This window comes from Mustelus asterias, chromosome 25, assembly GCF_964213995.1.
Source record: "Mustelus asterias chromosome 25, sMusAst1.hap1.1, whole genome shotgun sequence".
NCBI lineage: Eukaryota > Metazoa > Chordata > Chondrichthyes > Carcharhiniformes > Triakidae > Mustelus > Mustelus asterias.
The window spans coordinates 12,870,636-12,891,968 of record NC_135825.1 but is presented as its reverse complement, the minus strand read 5'-3'; the positions used below and the strand labels follow the sequence as shown (position 1 = coordinate 12,891,968).

General features: G+C 46.5%; 1 protein-coding gene across 1 annotated transcript in view; it reads right to left on the bottom strand.

The window, feature by feature from the left end:
- Window positions 1-21,333, bottom strand: part of LOC144511801 (polymeric immunoglobulin receptor-like) — a 103,214-nt gene that overhangs the window by 65,532 nt on the left and 16,349 nt on the right. The window contains exon 4 of the mRNA XM_078242137.1: window positions 16,074-16,400. Within this exon, the coding sequence (XP_078098263.1) occupies window positions 16,074-16,400 (327 nt within the window). The remainder of the gene's footprint in view (window positions 1-16,073; window positions 16,401-21,333) is intronic.

The following is a 21,333-nucleotide window of genomic DNA, read 5'->3' as shown; positions in this document are numbered from 1 at the left end:
TGTGTATGTGTGCATGTGTGTGTGAGTTGTGTTTCTGTGTGTGTGTGTGCGCCTGTGTATGTGAGTGTGTGCATGCGTGTGTGTATGTGAGTGCCATGCATGCGTGCATGCATGTGTTTGTGTGTGTGTTTGTGTGTGTATATATGTGTGCATGTGTGTGTGTGTGTGAGTGGGTGTGTATGACTGTGTGTGCGCATGTGTATGTGAGTGTGTGTGCATGTATGTTCATGTGTGTGTGTGTGCGTGCGTGCATGTGCGTGTGTGTGTATGTAAGTGCATTTATGTGCGTGTGTATGTGAGTTTGCGTGCGTACGGGCGTGTATGTGTGTGTACGTGTTTATGTATATGTGCGCGTGTGTGTGCATGTGTCTGTGAGTGTGTGCATGTGTGTGCGTGTGCATTTGTTTGTGTGAGTGTGTGCATGTATGGGCTTGTGTGTGTGTGCGTGCATGCATGTGTGTGTAAGTGTGTGTGCGTGTGCGTGTTTTTGTGTGTGTGTATGTGCATGTTTGTGTATGTGTATGTGCGTGTGTATGTGTCTGTGTATCTGCGCGTGTGTGTGTGTGCGTATGTGCGTGTGTACGTATGTATGTGCGTGTGTATGTGTGTGTATGTGCGTGTGTATGTGTGTGTGTATGTGCGTGTGTATGTGCGTGTGTGCGTGTGTGTGTATGTGCGTGTGTATGTGTGTGTGTGCGTGCGGGTGTGTGTATGTGCGTGTGTGTGTATGTGCGTGTGTGCGCGCGGGTGTGTGTATGTGCATGTGTGTGTTTGTGTGTGCATGTGTGTGTATGTGCATGTGTGTGTGTATGCATGTGTGTTTATGTGCGTGTGTGTATGTGCATGTGTATGTGTGTGTGTGTGCGTGTGTACGTGTGCGTGCGTGAGTGTGTGTGTATGTGCATGTGTGTGTATGTGCATGTGTGTGTATGTGCGTGTATGTGTGTATGTGCATGTGTGTGTGTGTATGTGTGTGCGTGCATGTGTGTGTGTGCGCGCGTGTGTGTGTGTGTGTGTGTGTGTGTGTGCGCGTGTGTGTGCGTGTGTGTGCGTGTGTGTTTGTGTGTTCTGTGAACAAAGAACAAAGAACAAAGAAAATTACAGCACAGGAACAGGCCCTTCGGCCCTCCAAGCCTGCACCGACCATGCTGCCCGACTTAACTAAAACTCCCACCCTTCCGGGGATCAGATCCCTCTATTCCCATCCTATTCATGTACTTGTCAAGACACCCCTTAAAACTCACTATCGTATCCGCTTCCACTACCTCCCCCGGCAACGAGTTCCAGGCACCCACTACTCTCTGTGTAATAAATCTACCTCGTACATCTCCTTTAACCCTTGCCCCTCGCACCTTAAACCTGTGCCCCCTAGTAATTGACTCTTCCACCCTGGGAAAAAGCTTCTGACTATCCACTCTGTCCATGCCTCTCATAATCTTGTAGACTTCTATCAGGTCTCCCCTCAACCTCCGTCGCTCCAGTGAGAACAAAGCAAGTTTCTCCAACCTCTCCTCAGAGCTAATGCCCTCCATTCCAGGCAACATCCTGGTAAATCTTTTCTGCACCTTCTCCAAAGCCTCCACATCCTTCTGGTAGTGTGGCGACCAGAATTGAACACTATATTCCAAGTACATACAAACTTTGGGCCTGCTCCTTCAGGATTGAGCCAATCGTGACAGCGGCCATCTTTGTGATGCATTTGGTGACTGGATGTGTTCTGGGACAGCTGCCTTCGCAGTAGGATGTGGGGTACAGGAATGCGACACCAACTCACCGAGAGAGAGAAGCACATTCTGCAGGTCAGCCCCTCAGCCTAGCACTGGGGTGAGGCCAAGCCAGTCGATTTCAAGCCTGTACTCTTCCAGAAGGAACAACATATCCTGCTTTTCGAGTAATGTCCTTTCTTCCTTTGTGTTATCACAAGCAGGAGTGAATCAGGTAATGGCCTCAATTATAGAACCTCAGCACCAGGGCTGTGATCTCGTTCATCTTCCCAGCCTGATAAATATTTTACAAAGATAAAAACCTGGGTCATGTGAAGCCACATTCTCGATGAATATAGTGGCTCCTTTAGACCCCAGAAGTTTTGTCTGCGTTTCTTTAATCGTATTTGAAGCAGAAACGCAATATCTAAATTGCAAAGATAATATATATTATGAAGCGATGTTAATTGGTCAGAAATGACGGTGTGTTAACTTATTCAACAGATAGGATGGCAGGGAGGATAGTTGAGGGCGCAGGCAAGAATTTCTTCAACATGATATTTGCTCAACATGTTGGGGAGTAATGGGTTTAATCCGTATCCCGAGATATTTGATTTCCATGTGGGCAAAGTAGTAAAGTTTATTTATTCGTGTCACAAGTCGGCTGATATTGACATTGCAATGAAGTTACTGTGAAAATCCCCTAGTCGCCACACTCAGGTGCCTGAGGGAGAATTTAGCATGGCCAATGGCATCTAAGCAGCACATCTTTCGAACTGCGGGAGGAAACCAGAGCACCCGGAGGAAGCCCACAGACACGGGGAGAACGTGCAGACTCCGCACAGGCAGTGACCCAAGCTGTGAATCAAACCCAAGTCCCTGGCACTGTGAGGCAGCAGTGCTAACCACTCTGTCACCGTATTTCACAGCACAGAAAGAAACTCTACTGCCCATCATTGAAACTGCAGAACTCTCAGGAAGAACTATCCAGGCTGTCCTATTCCCCATCTTCCTCTCTTTTTTTTACTTCAGATATGACAGGCATGATGGATTCTATTCCTGTCGCTATCTCTAGGTGGCAGGAGTGAGCGCCATGTGGGTTTCTAGGTTAATTTGCAAATTATACGAATCTGTTCACATTCCTGTAATGTCCTCCGATATTCCACTATCCCCCTCCCTGAGGGGACTCTCCATTCCTCTGAAACCAAGTGCCCCACCATTAATGGTCGTGTTTTCAATTAGATCCAACATTTTGAGACTCTGTTGTCAAACCTCTCCTCCTCGCCAATTCCCTCTCCCCCTCTTCAACACCCATCTCTTCGACTGAGCTTTTGGTTCACCCTTTCCACCTGCCCTCCTTTGGCCCAGAGTCTGTGTTTCTTCACTCCTCTGTGAACAACTTTGAACCATTTTCCTCAGATGAAGATTCAACATAAACGTGAATTGTCATTCCAAATATAGAACAGGAAAATCTTACTTGATATCAAAGTGAGGAGCAGCAACGCGGTGAACCTCATGGTCCCGGCAACAGTATCCACAGTTTTCAGCACAAGTGTCTCTAAATCGGTCAAAGGATCTGCACTGAATCATTTACTTCCTCATAGCAGTGGAATTATCTCCCCCACACCCAAAGGTTCAGAGAAGTTGACCAACCACACTCTTTCACAACTTGGTTTGGGTTGATGTCAACGGTTGCAGTTGCAGGAAATGATCTGTTCTTGGCTGACTGTTGTCAAAGTACAACGTTACATAAAGATGTTATCCAAGGAAAGACATCTTCTTTGTAAAGACATTTTCAGTTGGAACTTCTGTTTGTTCTGCTTTTTGCTGGAATGTGCATTGAAGCAATAAATCACCCTCCTTGGTGCTTTCCGTCGGAAATTAATTCCAATGCATCCTGTTTGAATCATGAACAACAATTCAATTTGAGGAATGGGAATCAGTGTGACTTGGTTTTCAGGGAGTGTGAAGAGGAACAGGACTGAGGGTGTTTTAACTTAAAGCACATATATAGTATTTTGAACTGGAGTGTTTGCTCCCTCAGGTTTACGAGATCCAAAGAGAGACCGAGCTTATCAGATTTCTATTCATTTATTATCAGAGATCTATCGACCTTTAATGTTTGAATGATTCTTTCTCTACACCCCAGCTATGACTGTAACACTATATTCAGCACCCTCTCCTTTCCTCCGCCCCTATATACTCTGTGAACGGTATGCATTGTCTGTATAGAGCGCAAGAAACAATACTTTTCACTGTATCCCAATCCAGGTGACAATAATAAATAAAAATAAATCAAATCAATTACAGAGGCTGACAGTGCGACACTCAAAATCTGACATGTAACTTTAGTGAGACCACCTAACCAGCCATGATGAAACTCTGTGCCCCTCCCCTGCCCCTTCCAAATCTCCAACCCAGCTGAAAATGCCAATGTTCCTCAGCTGAAGCATTGGATGTGATCAATGGTCCATCCCACATTCACTTAGCTGAAGTCACATGAATATTTTCCTCAGTTCAATGGGTTTTCTACATTGATGTGGAGATGCCGGCGTTGGACTGGGGTAAGCACAGTAAGAAGTCTCACAACACCAGGTTAAAGTCCAGCCAAATAAACCTGTTGGACTTTAACCTGGTGTTGTGAGACTTCTTACTTTCTACATTGGCCAGATGTTGTCACAGGCTTGTCAGCTGAGAGCTTTGTGTGGTGCAGCATTTGGGTTTTAAATAAGGTTTTATCGTGAGTAGAACATTGTCACTGGGTTGAGTCAGTCTCCATTCCCTGTAGACCTCGCTGAAGATTCACTGGATCAGTGCATCATTCGTGTCCCTGCCCCCCACCCCCCCCCCCCCTCCAAAATCCCACCTCCCCAGACACGTCTGTCTGTCTGACTCTGACTTGGATCTGAACAGGATTCAGCCGTCCCTTGTGTTGCAGTAACTATTGGTACTTTACCCGCATCCCAACTGTCCAATTCATCAAACTCACTTGATTCTTTCTCACCTTCTTAACCTTTGTGAATCTCTGAAATTAAAACAAGAAGTATGTGTACAAACGTAACATTTCCAGCATCAAACATCTTGACTAAACATGTGCAAGGATCACACATTTTCATGACTACTCTTGGGAGTCTTCTCAGCCACTTATGATGATGTTGTTTCATCTTAACTTCCTGGTTTAACTTCAGACTTGTTTCTCTTACTCCACCCCGATCAGGATTCTCTTTCTGTCTGGTTTTGTCCCTCTTCTACTCACTGTGCTAAATGTTCTCAGGAAAATGGACACGATGACAGAGTGCCAGCGACGCTTCACCAACTGATTGAGGGCATATTGGAGTGTTGGAAGAAGACCTGTTTAAAAAAAAAGTACAAGTAAAGTCATGGATCACAAACTGTTGATGCTGTAACGTGTCCAACTTCTGAAAAGGGGAATTGGGACTGTACCCTCTCCTGAGAGGACAAGGAATTTGGCACTTGAAAAGGTGCAAAGGCCCATTTCAAGCAGAGACACTTGAAAGGAAGACACGGAAAATGCAAAGGCTGGACTCTAATCATCGTGACTTTGTAAAGTGTCAGGAAGCCTTGAGCTGCTCCAGTTCGTCCCGTAGTTCAAAAGATGTGCTGGTTAGGTGCGTTGGAATGCTAAATGCGCCCTCAGTGCACCCGAACAGGTGCTGGAATGTGGCGACCAGGGGGTTTTCACACTAACTTAAAGTAAAGTTTATTTGTTAGTCACAAGTAAGGCTTACATTAACAGAGCAACAAAGTTACTGTGAAATTCCCTGAGTCGCCACACTCTGGCGGCTGTTTGGGTAAACTGAGGGAGAATTTAGCACGGCCAATGCACATAACCAGCACGTCTTTCTGAATGTGGGAGGAAACCGGAGCACTCGGAGGAAACCCATGCCGACATGGGAAGAAAGTGCAAACTCCACACATACAGTGACTCAAGCTGGGAATGGAACCCGGGTCCCTGGCTCTGTTGCAGTGTTAAATTAAGCCTGCTTGTGACACTAATAAATAAACTTTAAATAAAATTTTAAACTTGTAGCTTAAGCTTGAATAAAGTAAAGATTTAAGAATTGGATGAAATAAAGATGAAGGTAGTTCCGATAAAATGATGTTTAAAGAATTGGATAAAAGGGCATTGCAGTTGTCTGGAGGGTTTTGATATCTGAATTAGCTTAGCAGCAAGGCAAACAGATATTTACCACAGTGAGGTGGAGAACAAAAGGGTATGGAGTTGTAAAACTGAGGAAGAGATATGTTCAAAGTGTAGACATATGAAAGCGGGTCACACTTACATGCTAAAAGCATGGCTTCTCAGGTGAGTCCTATCGAGACTGTGAGATCAAAATGGAAGTATGATATGTCAGTAGCAGGGTACTGGTGAGTGGTTAAGATCATCTCCACGCCCAGCTGATAAGAGAAACTCTCTGGAAAGCAGCATTCTGTTCTAGAAGATGTGGTTAAGCCCCAAAGCAGATCTGGGCTCAGAGATATCCTGAACACTTCTTAAATCTTGAACTTCACCCCCGGTAGGATGTAACCATTCTTTATCCACCCTGTGACCCAAACGCTTCACAGAAATTGGAAACAATTCACATTTGAGCGCCTTTGCCCAAACTCCATGCTTTTCCAAAGGTTGGAGCACCATTTTCAGCCTGTCATCACAGGCCCGGCTGCTTGGAGCTGAAATAAATATTTAATCCAGTAACGCCCTACTCAGTGTGTGAATGATGTGACATTTAGGCTTCTTCAGAGTGAGTGCGTGAAGAAATAATCTTTATTTTTAAACACATGAAAGCCTCCTGCTGTTCCTTTAAACTGACCAGGTGCTAAAGGGAGCTTAGAATCACACAGAGAAACCGTTCCAAAAACAGCCACACTGATTCCCGGCAGGAAGGGAAGGGAACTGGAGGGTACCTGTTGATAAAGTTTCAAGTTTATTGATTTATTAGTCACAAGTCAGGCTTACATTAACACTGCAATGAAGTTACTGTGAAATTCCCATAGTCACCACAGTTTGGTGCCTGTTTGGGTCAATGCACCTAACTAGCATGTCTTTCAGACTGTGGGAGGAAACAGTCGTACCCGGAGGAAACCCACGCAGACACGGGGAGAACATGCAGACTCTGCACAGACAGTGACCCAAGCCGGGAATCTAACCTGGGTCCCTGGCGCTGTGAGGCCATGATGTGGAGACACCAGCATTGGACTGGGGTCAGCACAGTAAAGAAGTCTCACAACATCAGGTTAAAGTGCGACCAAATAAACCTGTTGGACTTTAACCTGGTGTTGTGAGGCTTATTACTGTGGCAGCAGTGCTAACCACTGTTCTCCTGTCCATATCAGAATTTGCTGCTGCAGCCAAGATTGGAACCAATTGAACTGAAATGAGGCAAATCTGAGGATAAAAGAATAAACTGGGAACAAGAAGGGAAAGTGCAGCAGCTGAAAGTGTTTCTTTGAAATGAAAAGCCTGCAGCAGCATGTTTTGTGCGTTTGTCACCACTAGAGGGTGGAGTGGCTCGATTCAATGTGAACTCATTTGTGGAAGTGGAGGATTTAACTCAGCAAAGGTTACCAGCCCCAACAACAGAGCAGCTTCAAGCAATAACTAGCCCGGTGGGACTCACTGTGAGGAAATGGGCACAACACACTGAGGAACTAGAAATACTGGCTGAGGAACTTGGCCTCAGCTGGAACAGGCAGAAGACACAAGCCTGACACGGACCAGGTTACCCTCGGCAAGATTCAGCTGGAGGAGCAGAGGCAAGAGTTAGAGTTCCAGGCGGGGAAGGAAAAGGGGGATTCCAGGAAAGAGAGTTGGAGTGAGCCTTCCCGCTGGAGAAGCTTGAGGATGAATTACAAGCACCAAACGAGAGGGAACCAAAGCAGATTGAAGCAGCGAGGGAGAAATTGTCTTTATCCAGGAGAGACACCGCTTGATTGGCACCACATCCACAAACACCCACTCCCCACAACACCGATGCTCAATAGCAGCAGTGTGTACCATCTACACAATACACTGCAGCAATTCATCAAAGATCCTTAGACAGCACCTTCCAAACCCACGACCACTTCCACCTGGAAGGACAAGAGCAGCAGATACATGGGGACAGCACCACCTGAAAGTTCCCCTCCAAGCCACTCACCATCCTGACTTGGAAATATATCACCGTTCCTTCGCAGTCGCTGGGTCAAAATCCTGGAATTCCCTCCCAAACAGCATTGTGGGTCAACCCACAGCACGTGGACTGCAGCGATTCAAGAAGGCAGCTCACCACCACCTTCTCAAGGGCAACTAGGGATGGGCAATAAATGCTGGCCAACCAGCGACACCCATGTCCCACGAATGAATTAAAGAAAAGACACCACTGGTCATTTAAACCCCCCGGAGCTCAGAGACACACTTTGACCTCTCGAAGTATTTCTGATTCACCCCCAGGTTTGACGATGATGCTGTGGAAACCTCCTTCACAGCCTTCGAGAAGCTGGCTGATTGGTTCAAGTGGGTGGCAGAGACTTGGACTCTCCTGATGCAGGTTGGCTAGTTGACGAAGTGCCCACAGTTTATTCCAGACTGCCTGCAGAATGCTTTGCAAGATATCAACAGCAGTGAAGAGCTAGATTGAGCTGATCAGTTAGTACCAGAAGCACCATCAGAGATTTAGGAATTGGTGCAAAAAATCCATGTGACCGTCCTTGAATTTGAAAGAATTAAAATGTTTAAAGTTTATTTATTAATGTCACAAATTGGCTTACACTAACACTGCAATGAAGTTAATGTGAAAATCACGTAGTCGCCACACTCCGGCACCTGTTCAGGTACATGGAGGGAGAATTTAGCATGGCCAATGCACCAAACCAACATGTCTTCTGGACTTTGGGTGGAAACCGGAGCACCCGGAGGAAACCCACGCAGACACGGGGAGAACGTGTGAACTCCACACAGACAGTGACCCAAGCTGGGAATCAAACCCAGGTCCCTGGCGTTGTGGAGCAGCAGTGCTAAACACTGTGCCACTGGAGGGTGCGAGCTCTCACAACTGACCGCTTGTCTGAGGGATTAAGTGAAATAATCCTTTTGGAGGATTTCAAAAACCTCCTCTCGTCCAACCCTAAAGCTCATGTGGAGGAACAATGAGATTCCAAAGCCAGAGGAGCAGCCACCCTGCCCAGTGACAACGAATTGATTCACAACCTCCTCACTCAGAGTGAAGCTGGATTGAATAATTCCCACAAGCTCGAGAGAGATGAGGTGGAGGTGGATGAAACAGAATCAATCTCCAGAGACAAAGAGAGCAGGGAAGAATAAACAGACCGATTTCCCACTGTTCAAAGAAGAAACATTGATGGATGAAGTGCTTGGGAAACCATCAAAAGCAGTCATATGGCTTCTGGTGAGTTGTGGGTTCATGGGGTGTCCAGCTTAATTCTGCAATGCTGGAAAGAATTGGACTTCACAGGCTGTTGGAGGACAGTGCTTACACGATGCAAATTTATATTAGTGCTTAAAGAACTTCTCGTGGAAGCTTTCGTTTAACCCTTTGATTTGTGCTTTTACAACCCCTTAGATACATTGTTCTGTTTCTGGTCCATGTATAAATTTTCCAGCCATTCCGCCAGTGGGATTCTCCGGCCCCACCGATGATCACCAGTCGCGGTGCGATCCTGGGGGCGGTAGATGTGGTTGTGGTGAACCATCGTTGGTTACCACTGTGGGGTTATTCCAATGTTACTGTTGGGTTAGGGTGTTGACACTGTGGGGTTGTTATAATGTTGTTGTTGGGTTAGGGTGTTTACACTGTGGGATTAATATACCTGTGGTGGATGCTGTTATGGCACATCCCGGTCGGGCCCCGCCTCCTGGGGAGAGGTATAAGACCCTCTGCTCAGGCGGGACCCCTCCAGTCTGGAATGGTGTACTCGTGTTTAAATAGTTCCATTGTTTGTCAATAAAAGCCTTCAATCGCTGAAGCCTTGTACCTCGTGCTTGATTGTCGCACATCAGTGGTGCATCGAAAACACTGCAGACATTGGCAAGACTGGAAGATCCCACCAACAGCCAATGGCAGACCACCTCTGTCGCCAGAAATATTCCACTTATTTGTCGCGCGCTGTTGGGCAATTAATTATTTTTAAATCCTTGTGAGACATTTGAGTTCATCCCCTGCATGTTGTCCTCAGTGGGTTATGAAGGTGCATTGTTGGGTTGAGTGAGATTAGAAATTTGAACTTTGCCCTGTGATATTTTAGTGGGTAATTCTACAGACTTTTATTTCCCCCGTGGTTTTCACAAGGTGCTGTTTGTCTTCGGGTATGGCATCTCCCCTTCTCCACTTACCTCAGGGAGGGATTTTCACCCAATCTATTCCATGTTCCCTGGGACATTACTGCCCTCAGGCGTCAGCCAGGTTTTGCTGAACCCTCTGTGGTGCTACAACCGGGTGAGGCGTCTCCATCAATTTGTGTCTGCCCGCTTGGGAATTCTCTTGGGAACCTTCAAGAACTTTCCGGGGAGCACTTTTACCAACATCGTATGATTTGTTTTGCTTTCAGTTTGCATCTCTGAAACCTTTGGGATGAGTCGGGGGTGATTCTCCCCAAAAATATCTAATTGTTGAATTCACGTAAAAACTGGAGCAAATCCCGCTGGATTTTTCAGCGGGAGTTTCCAAATGAATCTCCCACATTGTGCATTGCAGAGTGCACTCGCATGAATCACACTGAAAATCAGTGGGCGGTGCCTATTCCCGTTGGAGAGGCCGGCAGCGTAGCGCTGAGCGGGCCACTGTGCATACGCTGATCGGTCAGAGCAGAGATTGATGCATCTGTCGTGGACCCGCACTGCCGGCCGCCTGATTGCTGGACAGCCCCGCAACCCCCCCGCCACACATCACCCGCCCCCACACCTGCCGCCCATGGCCCGATTGCTGGCCACCCCAACATGCTTGGACCAGGCTCGAACCACCACTCCCCCCACCCCCACCCAATCCCGGCAGCCCCGATCTCCTGATCCATCCCTTTCCCCCCCTCCCCGCAGCCCCGACACCCCCTCCCCGCAGTCCTGTCCCTCTCTCTGCAGCCCCGACCCACCCAGCAGGCTGCCCCCTCCCACCCTGCTGGCCAGCCCCAATAGCTGGCCTCCCTCCCTCTGTCAGCCTAAAGTGCAAAGTTGCAACGCGACCCCCCACCTTCACAGATCGCCCCTCCTTCCCCCCTGAGGTCCCCTCCCATCAGGCCCCACCCCCAATAGGCCCCTCCCCTTGTCCCTGCTCTATACCCGGTGAGCAGTGCCAAGAAGCCCCCTGGGCATGGCACTTTGCCACTTGGGCATTTCCAGGGGCCAGGTTGGCACTGCCAAGGTGGCAATGCCCAGGGGTAACTCCCCCCCCCCACTGCACCCGATCCTGTGGGGGGCCTCGATGGCTGCTCTTCACTTGAGTGGGTCGGGCCACCGGCTCCCCTCAAGTGGGGAACGATGCTAAACCCGGCTGGAGAGAAATACTCCTGGCAGGGGAGTGAGAGTGAGAGCGATGAGGGGACTTCCACAGTAACTTCATTGCATTGTTAGTGTAAGCCTACTTGCGACACTAATAAATAAACGTTAAAACTTAGACATTTGTGACCATGGCAAAAAACAACTTGACTCCTTAAAATAAAAATATCAAGAAAGTTTATCTATTTTTTATTGGAATAAAAGGAGTTTGCACACAATTTCTGGAGGCGGTACAAAGCATTTCAGATTGTCATAAAGTATAAAATACTGCAATATTGCAAAGTAACTTCTCAAAGCAAGTGGGAATATTCTGGACATTTGTGTAGGAATTAGTCAATCTTCCGAGCAATCTTCGAATCAAGCTCTGATCCATTTATGTTCTGTGGTTGAGGTTTCCACATAACCCATCATTTGCTCACCTGGGGAGCTGAAGGAGAAATTAATTTAAGCAACTGGACTGTCGAAAATGGATGAAGTGAAATACTTTGAGAGACACTGGCAAAAAAATAGGCGAAGGAATGGTTGGGTATATCCTCACATAAGTGCTGAAGCGTGTTTGCCATAATCTCAAACAGTGATATTGTTCAAGTTTCCTGGGGTAGGGGGAACTTTCTATTTTGCGTGCGGTGCCCATAGCCCTGGCGCCCATCTTGGGGTTCCAGGTTCTACAATGCAATATACTGGGCGGGATTTTCCCGCCGCGCTCGCCCCAAGACCGGAAAATCCCTCCCCAAGTCAATGGGATTTGCATGGTCCGCCGCCACCTGCTCCGATTCCCACGGCGGCCGGACGGGAAAATTCCGCCAACTGTTTCTGATCCAGGAACACTGCTGGTGTTCATTTATCCATGTTCCAGGCCATTGAGTCATCTTGGATTCTTGAGGGGCTTGACAGGGTAAATGCTGAGAAAATGCTTCCCATCATGGGAGAGTCTAGGGCCAGAGGGCACGGTCTCAGAATAAAGGGGCACCAACTTAAGACTGAGATGAGGAGGAATTTCTTCTCTCAGAGGGCTGTGAGTCTTTGGAGCTCCTTGTCACAGAGAGCTGTGGGGGCAGAGTCCTTGAGTATATTTAAGACTGAGATAGATAGATTTTTGATCAGTAAAGGAATTACGGGTTACGGGGAAGGGCAGGAAAGTGGACATGAGGAATGTTGGGATCAGCCATGATCCTTTTGATTGGTGGAGCAGGCTTGAGGGGCCGAACAGCCTTCTCCTGTTCCTGTTTCTTATGGTCTTATGGCCACCTTTGTCCACAAGCGTGCATTTTAAATAAACATTGAATGAAACTGAGTGCTTTGTATCCACTGCCTACTTGGAATTTTCCCATCTTGGACTCCCACGTGTAAACCAAAAACTGCAGATGAACTGACATTTTATCCTTTCTATTAACAAACATAAAATTCACTCCAGCAGTTCTTGTTCTAACACTGGCCTGGTGATAATGGTTCATTCGGTTAGAAATCATAGAATAGAAATCATAGAAACCCTACAGTGCAGAAGGAGGGCATTCGGCCCATCGAGTCTGCACCGACCACAATCCCACCCAGGCCCTACCCCCACATTAGATTTCTCGAAGAGGAGTCATTTTCTTGTGGATTTTTTTGCTGTGTTTTTCAGCAACTTTCAAAGTGCCTCAGCTTTTAGGTTGAAGTTAAATATCTATAAATATTAGAGGAAGCAGATTTAAAATATTATACCTGGGTCTTTTGCAAAATGCGTATAGCATGTGACTGAAACAGTGCAAGCAACCAGAGCACTGAAGAGCAGCCAGCGGAATATCGCCCATATCTCCAACAGAACATCTCTGACAAAACAAGGAGCGATAATTAATACAAGATAACTTATCCCAAAGTTTATGCGATAAACCTGTGTGATAAACACGGTGGCACAGTGGTTCGCACTGCTGCCTCACAGCACCAAGGACCCGGGATCAATTCCCGGCTTGGGTCACTGTCTGTTGAGTTTGCCCGTTCTCCCCGTGTCTGCGTGTCCTTCAGGTACTCTGGTTTCTTCCCACAGTCCAAAGATATGCAGGTTACATGGATTGGCCATACTATAATTGCCCCTTAATGTCCAAGGTGTGCAGGTTAGATGGATTGTCCATGGTAGATGAATGGGTTTATGGGACAGGGCAGAGAGTCGGTGCTGATTTGATGGGCCAAATGGAGTCTTCCGTGTTGCAGGAATTCTATGACCATATTCAACCCCCCAAAATGTGTGCAACATCATATTGAAAGCACAGACAGTTTGGACAAGCTGTGGGCTGATTTTCAACGTGTAATCACATTGCGGAGTTATTGGGCTGTGTGTGCACAGGGAAAATATCTCCAACAGATTGAACCAACTTGAGGAATTCATTTACTTACTCCTGAGCTGAGAGCTGAGCAATGTTCTGGTGAGATTACATCTCGTTGTTGAGGATACATTGCAGCAACTTTCTGAGGCTTCTTCAACACGACCTTCCAAACCTGTGACCATCGTCATTTACAGAGACAAGGGCAGCAGGCATGACAGCGCCACCTGTAATTCCCCTTTTAACTCCCACGCTAACTTGAATTGGAAGTGTATCACGGTTTCCTCACCTTTTCTGGGTCAAAACCCTCTCCACTGAATAACATTGTGGGTGCACCGACATCACATGGACAGCAGGGGTTGAAAGTTGGCAACTTACCAACTCTTTCTCAAGGGCAATTAGGGATTGGGAATAAATGCAGGCTCTGTCAGCAGCGCCCACATCCCGGGAATGAATGAAACACCGGGCTGAGGTGACGGGTGTTCCATGGTGGAAGGAATCAGCAGAAAGTTGCAATGTGATCCTCACATATTATTGTACTGAATGATTATTGCCAGGACATGCAAGAACTTTGCTCCCTGACTTCGATGCTGTGTGTCTTAAATGGGAAGACAATCAATGGAAGAATCCTGAGGAAAAATATGGCACCAAGATTGCCGCTATCTGGACTGTGGTAATATAAAGACATTGCATTGCTCACCATGACTTGTGAGGGAAGCTGGATTATCTATCAACTGTGGCTTCATTCAGAATGGCTCAACAATTGTTATTTATAAGATGCAAATTCAAATCTTACCTTGAGATATTGTTGGAAACTTCTGAATTTCCTATTGTAGCAAATAAACATGAATGAATAATTCAATGAAGAACTGATAACCACCACAATTCTCTTCAGTAGACAGTACTTATAGAAAGTGAGCCTGGGTGTTGTGAGTGGGGGAATGGCAGGTTGGTGGTGGGGCGCAGGGGTTTAATTCATTCTGAAAACTGGCTGGTTAAGTTTCCTTACATCAATTGGTCAAATACAGGATGAATGAACAGCGATTTTTTGAATGGACTTCCGTGTCCTTAACTAACATATTGAAAAGTGAGCTGAGGAGAAGGTTTTGATTTGATTTATTATTGTCACATGTATTAGCATGCAGTGAAAAGTATTGTTTCTTGCGCGCTGGACCGACAAAGCATCCCTAACATGGTGACGGGAAGGAGAGAATGTAGAATGTAGTGTTACAACCATTGCTCAGGTGTAGAGAAAGATCATCGTAATACGAAGTAGGTCCATTCAAAAGTCTGATGGCAGCAGGGAAGAAGCTGTTCTTGATTCGGCTGGTATGTGAGCTCAGACTTTTGTATCTTTTTCCCGATGGAAGAAGGTGGAAGAGAGAATGCCCGGGGTGCATGGGGTCCTTGATAACTTTGGCTGCTTTTCCGAAGCAGCGGGAAGTGTGGACAGAGTCAATGGGTGGGAGGCTGGTTTTCTGAGGGGGTTTCACAAGGGGCTAATAGTGTTGGAAAGACAATATTCTGTGTGGTATAGCATAAACTTTCAATGTATTTTTATTATTAGTGGTTGTTATTCGTATCAGTGAAAGTTTCTAACCTCCTTACCCAGAGAGTGGTTAGAAGGTGGAACTTGTTCAATGTGGAATTGGGTGCAATCGCTCAAATCCAGTCCTGCTGGGTTTCAGACCTTGCTGGAATGCGGTCGGGTGGTTCAGGCCACGGGTGGTTCATGTCTCTCTGGGTCGGCTGGTGTAAGGGTCACTTGGAGTGGCGGAGGGAGTGGAATATGAAGCGATGAAGCCGGTAACTAGTCTAGAGCTACATGACGACCAGCCCAGTGCCTCGGCAGAATTGTCCAGGTAAGTTTAAAAAAACACTTACTCGGTTAAAATTGGTGCACAGAGCATCTTAAAAATGTCCAGCTTATGCACTTTGCTGGTTTTTGGTTAGTGAATCTGAGATATTCTGAAGGAATACTCTTGCTCCCATTTCCTATGTTTCTGTGTTTACCTGTACCATAAGGTGCAGTTGTGGCAAATATTGTCGATACTTTTCGGGGGAATCGAGAGGAACTTACTGAGGGGGAAAAGAATAGAAGAATATGCTGCAAGATTGAGATGAAATAGGGTGATAGCCTTGTGTAAAACATGAACAACAGCATTGACCAATTGTTCAAAGAATCATAGAATCCCGACAGTACAGAGGAGACCATTTGGCCCATCGAGTCTGTACCGACCACAATCCCACCGAGGCCCTATTCCCGTAACCCATATTAACCCTGGTAATCCCCCTGACGCTTGGGTCAATTTAGCATGGCCAATCAACCTAACCCGCACATCTTTGGAGTGTGGGAGGAAACCGGAGCACCCAGAGGAAACCCACACGGACACTGGGAGAATGTGCAAACTCCACACAGACAGTGACCCGAGGCTGGAATGGAATCCGGGTCCCTGGTGCTGTGAGGCAGCAGTGCAAACCACTGCACCACCATGCCAGCCTCTGTTATTGTTTTGTGAGTTTTATACAATACTGATTGAATTATAACAAGTTTATATTGATCCTTACCTTCAGTAATTGTCAAGTTTTTCATCGCTACGATCTTTATGTCATTGATTTTTTCTGCTCCACACCAATACTCTCCTTCATCGCCTTTGTCTGTGTTAGTCATGGTAACGGTAAAACTATGAGAATTATTAATAGTGTTTGAAACTTTCCCATTAATCCGATTCTCTGGAACTCCATCAGACCTGGCAATAATAATACATTTATTTACAGAGGTTGCTTTACACAAGAATTTCTTATAGAGTCTCTCCTTGTCCGTGAACAGACACGGTATAGTGGCGGCATTTCCCACAACACCACTGACCTCTGATAGGATTGGTTCCCATCTACCTGTTGATAAATGAGAAAAAGAGTCATTAAAAGTTCAAAATGATGAAAAACTGAACATTTTTCATTGCACAAAGTATTATAAATTAACCAAACTTTGAAAATAATAGAATCCCTCCAGTGCAGGAAGAGGCCATTTGGCCCATCGAGTCTGCACTGGCTCCCCAGCAGAGCATCTTACCCAGGCCCACCCCCTTCCTATCTCCATTCCCCCCACCATTTGCCCCACTAATCCCCGTAACCCACACATCTTGGTACACCAAGGGGTAATTTGGCACGGCAAATCTACCTAACCATCTTTGGAGTGTGGGAGGAAACTGGAGCACCCGAAGGAAACCCACGCAGACACAGGGAGAACGTGCAAACTCCACACAGTCACCCGAGGCTGGAATCGAACTCGAATCCCTGGTGTTGTGAGGCAGCAATGCTAACCACTGTGCCATTGTGCTGCAAAAATGTTTTCTGTTTTTAAAGTATGAAAAGGATTATAGTCATAAAGCACAGTGTAATTGTTAAATGCTCCTGTATTCAATTCTTGCTCATTCTAAAGCTTTAATTTGAAATTTCAGAAGTGTCTGGGTCTAAGTTTAATAAAAACCATTTCTATTTTCTATAGTTGCAGTGAAATTGCTCAGCATGTCTGGGTGAATTTTCAAAGTTGATGGAATGTACCCAACCCCAGGCCTGTTTGAAACATCGAAGATAGGAGCGGGAGGAGGCCATTTGGCCCTTCGAGCCTGTTCCGCCATTCATCACGACCATGGCTGATCGTCCAACTCAATAGCCTAATCCTGCTTTCTCCCCATAACCTTTGATCCCATTCGCCTCAAGTGCTATATCCAGCCACCTCTTGAATATATGGAGGAACTGGGTCTAGTTTTGGATGAACACTGAAGACTTAGAAGCAACGTGAGTTTATTGCTTGTCGGTCAAACAGAGTTTTAGCTTTCATTGCAAGAACCATTGGGTCTGATTTTAACTCTGTGTAAGTGGAGGGGTTTGAATGAGTTAAGATCTCGCCCACTGAGTTCAAAGGGCTCCTGTACGTTCGCGATTGGAGTTTGGAGAAAAAGTCAATATTAAACCGAAGTGTTTGAGAAATGGGCTGGCAATTTGTGAATACACATTTTGGGATGTTGCCCAGGACCAACTGCACCCTCATTTGAGGCCAAGGCCATGAGTGTTTGAAGCCGGAAGCAATTGTACCAAACACCAGGCCTGTTATACTGGAAAGAGTCCTGTATCACTGTATAGTTTCCGGTGTACACTAAGCAATTTGTGTTTTAGTTTGCATTGATGAAACCATTGGACCTGATTTTAACCCTGTGCACGTGGATGGATTTTTAAAAATTCATTTCCAGGATGTGGGTGTCTGGGTCTAAGTTTAATAAAAACCATTTCTATTTTCTGTAGTTGCAGTGACATTGCCCAGCAGGTTTGGGTGAATTTTCAAAGTTGATGGAATGTACCCAATTCCAAGCCTATTATAGAAACACAGAAACATAGAAGATAGGCTTTTATTGCCCATCGCTAGTTGCCCTTCAGAAGGTGTTGGTGACCCACCTCTTTGGTGTAGGTACACCCACCGTGCTGTACACCACACCCAGAATTCCAAAATCCTGGAATTCCAGGATTTTGACACAGCGACAGTGAAGGAACAGCAATATATTTCCAAATTAGGATGGTGAGTGACTTGGAGGGGAATCTCCAGGTGAAAGGTGTTTCCAGGTAGCTGCTGCTCTTGTCCTTCTAGATGGTGGTGGTTGTGGGTTTGGAAGGTACCGCCTAAGGAGTCTTGGTAAGTTCATGCAGTGCATCTTGTAGATGGTACGCATGGCTGCCACTGTTCATGGGTGGTGGAGGGATTGAGTGTTTTGTGGAAGGGATAGCAATCAAGCGGGCTGCTTTGAGCTTCTTAAGTGTTGTTGGCATTGCACTCATCCAGGCAAATGGAGAGTATTCCATCTCTCTTCTGACTTGCGCCCTGTAGATGGTGGGTATGGAATTCGCTGCCTGAGTTGGTGGTGGAGGCAGAGACCCTAAACTCGTTAAAAGGTACCTGGATCTGCACCTTAAGTGCTGTAAGCTACAGGCGATGGGCCGTGTGCATGAAGATGGGATTAGAAAGGGCACCTGAATGTCTTTGGGTCGGCATGGACAAGATGGGCTGAATGGCCCCCTTCTGTGCTGCATCATTTCTATGGTTCTATGGTCGGCCTTGGGGAGTCAGGTGGTGGGTTACTTACCTCAGGATTCCTAGCCTTTGACCTGCTCTAGTAGCCACAGTGTTTACATGGCTAGTCCAGTTCAGATTCTGGTCAATGGTAAACCCCAGAATGTTTAAATCTCATCCATTGAGATCAGAAGCTACAAGAAAATGTTAACATTATTTTTGCGCTAAAAATGACCAACTGACATCAAATGTGATCAAAGGCATCGAATTCGCTCAGAAAACCTGCACCAAAACACAAGGAAATGAATTAAATAATAGCTGGACTTAATTTTTTAAATTTAGTCCAAAAGAGCTATCACTCTAGGCGTTTGATGCGCTATCAATTAGGGCAAAAGACTACTTGTGTGCCAATACAACTGTAGGCTTTTATTCATTACAGAACCAGGAGCACATCCCAACAGATGACCGACCCGAACTGAACAAGGGGGAGGAAACAGCCACCTTTATACTAGGTGACAAGGGGAGGAGCCGAGCCGGCAGGGGATGTGTCCAGGCATAACAAACACAACTGAAGTCCACCACAGTGTTCAAAACCACCATCAGACCCCCATTAGTTCTTAGTTCATTTTATTAATGTATGCATGACTATTATGCTGTATTCAGGATTGGAGGAGTGAGTCTCGGTGGCCCTGGGCGTGGAGTGGGGGAATGGAGAGAGGAGAGAAGAAGAGTGGGGTGGAGGAGAGGGGGGGTAGAGGGAGGAGGAAGTGGGAAACGGGGGGAGGACAGAACCATCGAAAAATTACAGCACAGAAGTAGGTCATTTGGCCCATCTTGTCCATGCCAGCCCGAGGACACCCAGGCTCACTTTGTAATCCCACCTTCCTGCACTGGGCCCATGAGGGAAGAAGACTGGCGCAATCCAGGAGTGGGGGAGTGGTGTCTGGATGGGGGGTTGGGGAGGGGGGAGGGGGGAGGGCGGCGTGAGTGAGTAATTAGTGAGTGCCACACGGTATTGTCTGGGCTCACTTGCCCTTACCTTGCCACTAGTCGAGGTCCTTACTTGCGAGGATCACGTACGGTTCCCCAGCAATGGGCACCAGATGTGGTTGCCTCGGCAGTGGGAGTGGAGACCATTTAAGCCTCCTGGGTGATCGGGGGCAGTGCCCCTAGCAAAATGGGAAGAATCTGCCTGGCAACAGCAGGAACCCACATTCAAACGGGCTGATGAGATGTGTTCCCTACCAACCATCTAGATAAGTTCAGACGTAAATGGCCCTGTTATCAGGAAGTGGTTTACTGAGATATCTGTAGCATCAGGGGTGGCATACAGATCCTAATTGTCGAGGGTCAAGGAATGTGGGAGAGACAGACAGTCCATTATACAGTGAGCAGAATCAAAGATAGCCAGGGTATAATTGACAACTCCCGCAGAAGCAGTGAGGCCAGTTTTAACACGTCACAGGAAAGTCAGTTTTAACATGTCACAGGAAGGTCGGTTTTAACACGTCACAGGAAAGTCAGTTTTAACATGTCACAGGAAGGTCGGTTTTAACATGTCACAGGAAAGTCAGTTTTAACACGTCACAGGAAGGTCGGTTTTAACATGTCACAGGAAGGCCATTTTTAACATGTCACAGGAAGGTCGGTTTTAACATGTCACAAGGAGGCCAGGGTAACATCTCACATCAAGCTAGCTAATAAGAGAGGCCACTTCTAAAGTCTTACAGTTAACTTAATGCAGAAACCTTCAGAAAGGCAGTTTCTCTGTCTTCGGTGAACCACTTTCCAGACTGGATCACCCTTCTGATATTGGGTGGTAACAACATTTTGCTGATGGATTTGTTTAAGGTGGAGGTTGTTTGGGGAATGGGGGAATCTTGTTGAGTTCAGGTATGGTAGATATGGTTTGGAACGAGGGGGAATTTGTAAATGAAGCTGTGTGTGTGTGTGTGTGTGTATTACTCGCGTGCTCATGTGTCTTATAGAATTCTAGTTCTGTTTCTCTGGATACCAACAGAAGTTAGGGATATTTTTGTGGCAGTGTGACCCTTTAAGGGGAAAGGCGTTCCCGAGAGCCACGTGATCCCGCCGGACCCCATGGATTGTGAAGGCCGGAAGCTGAGCCAATCAGCAAGAGGGTGCATATCATGGGTTGAGAAACGTCTCGCAGATGGAGCCAGGGAGCCGAGTAGTAGAGTCACATTGTAATTCAGCCTGACCTTGTTGTATATATATATATATATATATCCGTATTGTTGGCAATAAAGCCTTTATTGGTTCAAGCCACATTGAGTCGCCCTCGATCTATTACAATGTTACTATGGAGACACACAGCATTGAATTAAATCTCCTTCCAAATCTGCAACATCTAACACCTAGAAGGAGGAGGGAAGCAGGTGCATGGGAACACCACCACTTACAAGCTTCCCTCCAAAACACACACCATCCAGACTGGGGAATCTGTCGCCGTTCCTTCACTGTCACTGGCTCAATCCTGGAACTCCCTCCCTAACAGCACTGTGGGTGTACGTACACCACATAGGCTGCAGCAGTTGAAGAAGGCAGCTCAACACCACCTTCTCAAGGATAATTAGGGATGGGCAATAAACGCTGTTTTAGACACATCCCGTGAATGAATGAATAAAAGAGGCTTGGGTGAAATATGATTTTTGGTTTGTAAGAGTATAAATGGAAAGGATGTGGATATAGGTTAATGGAAATGGATAGAAATGGGAATATGGGAGGTCACCACTTGTACAT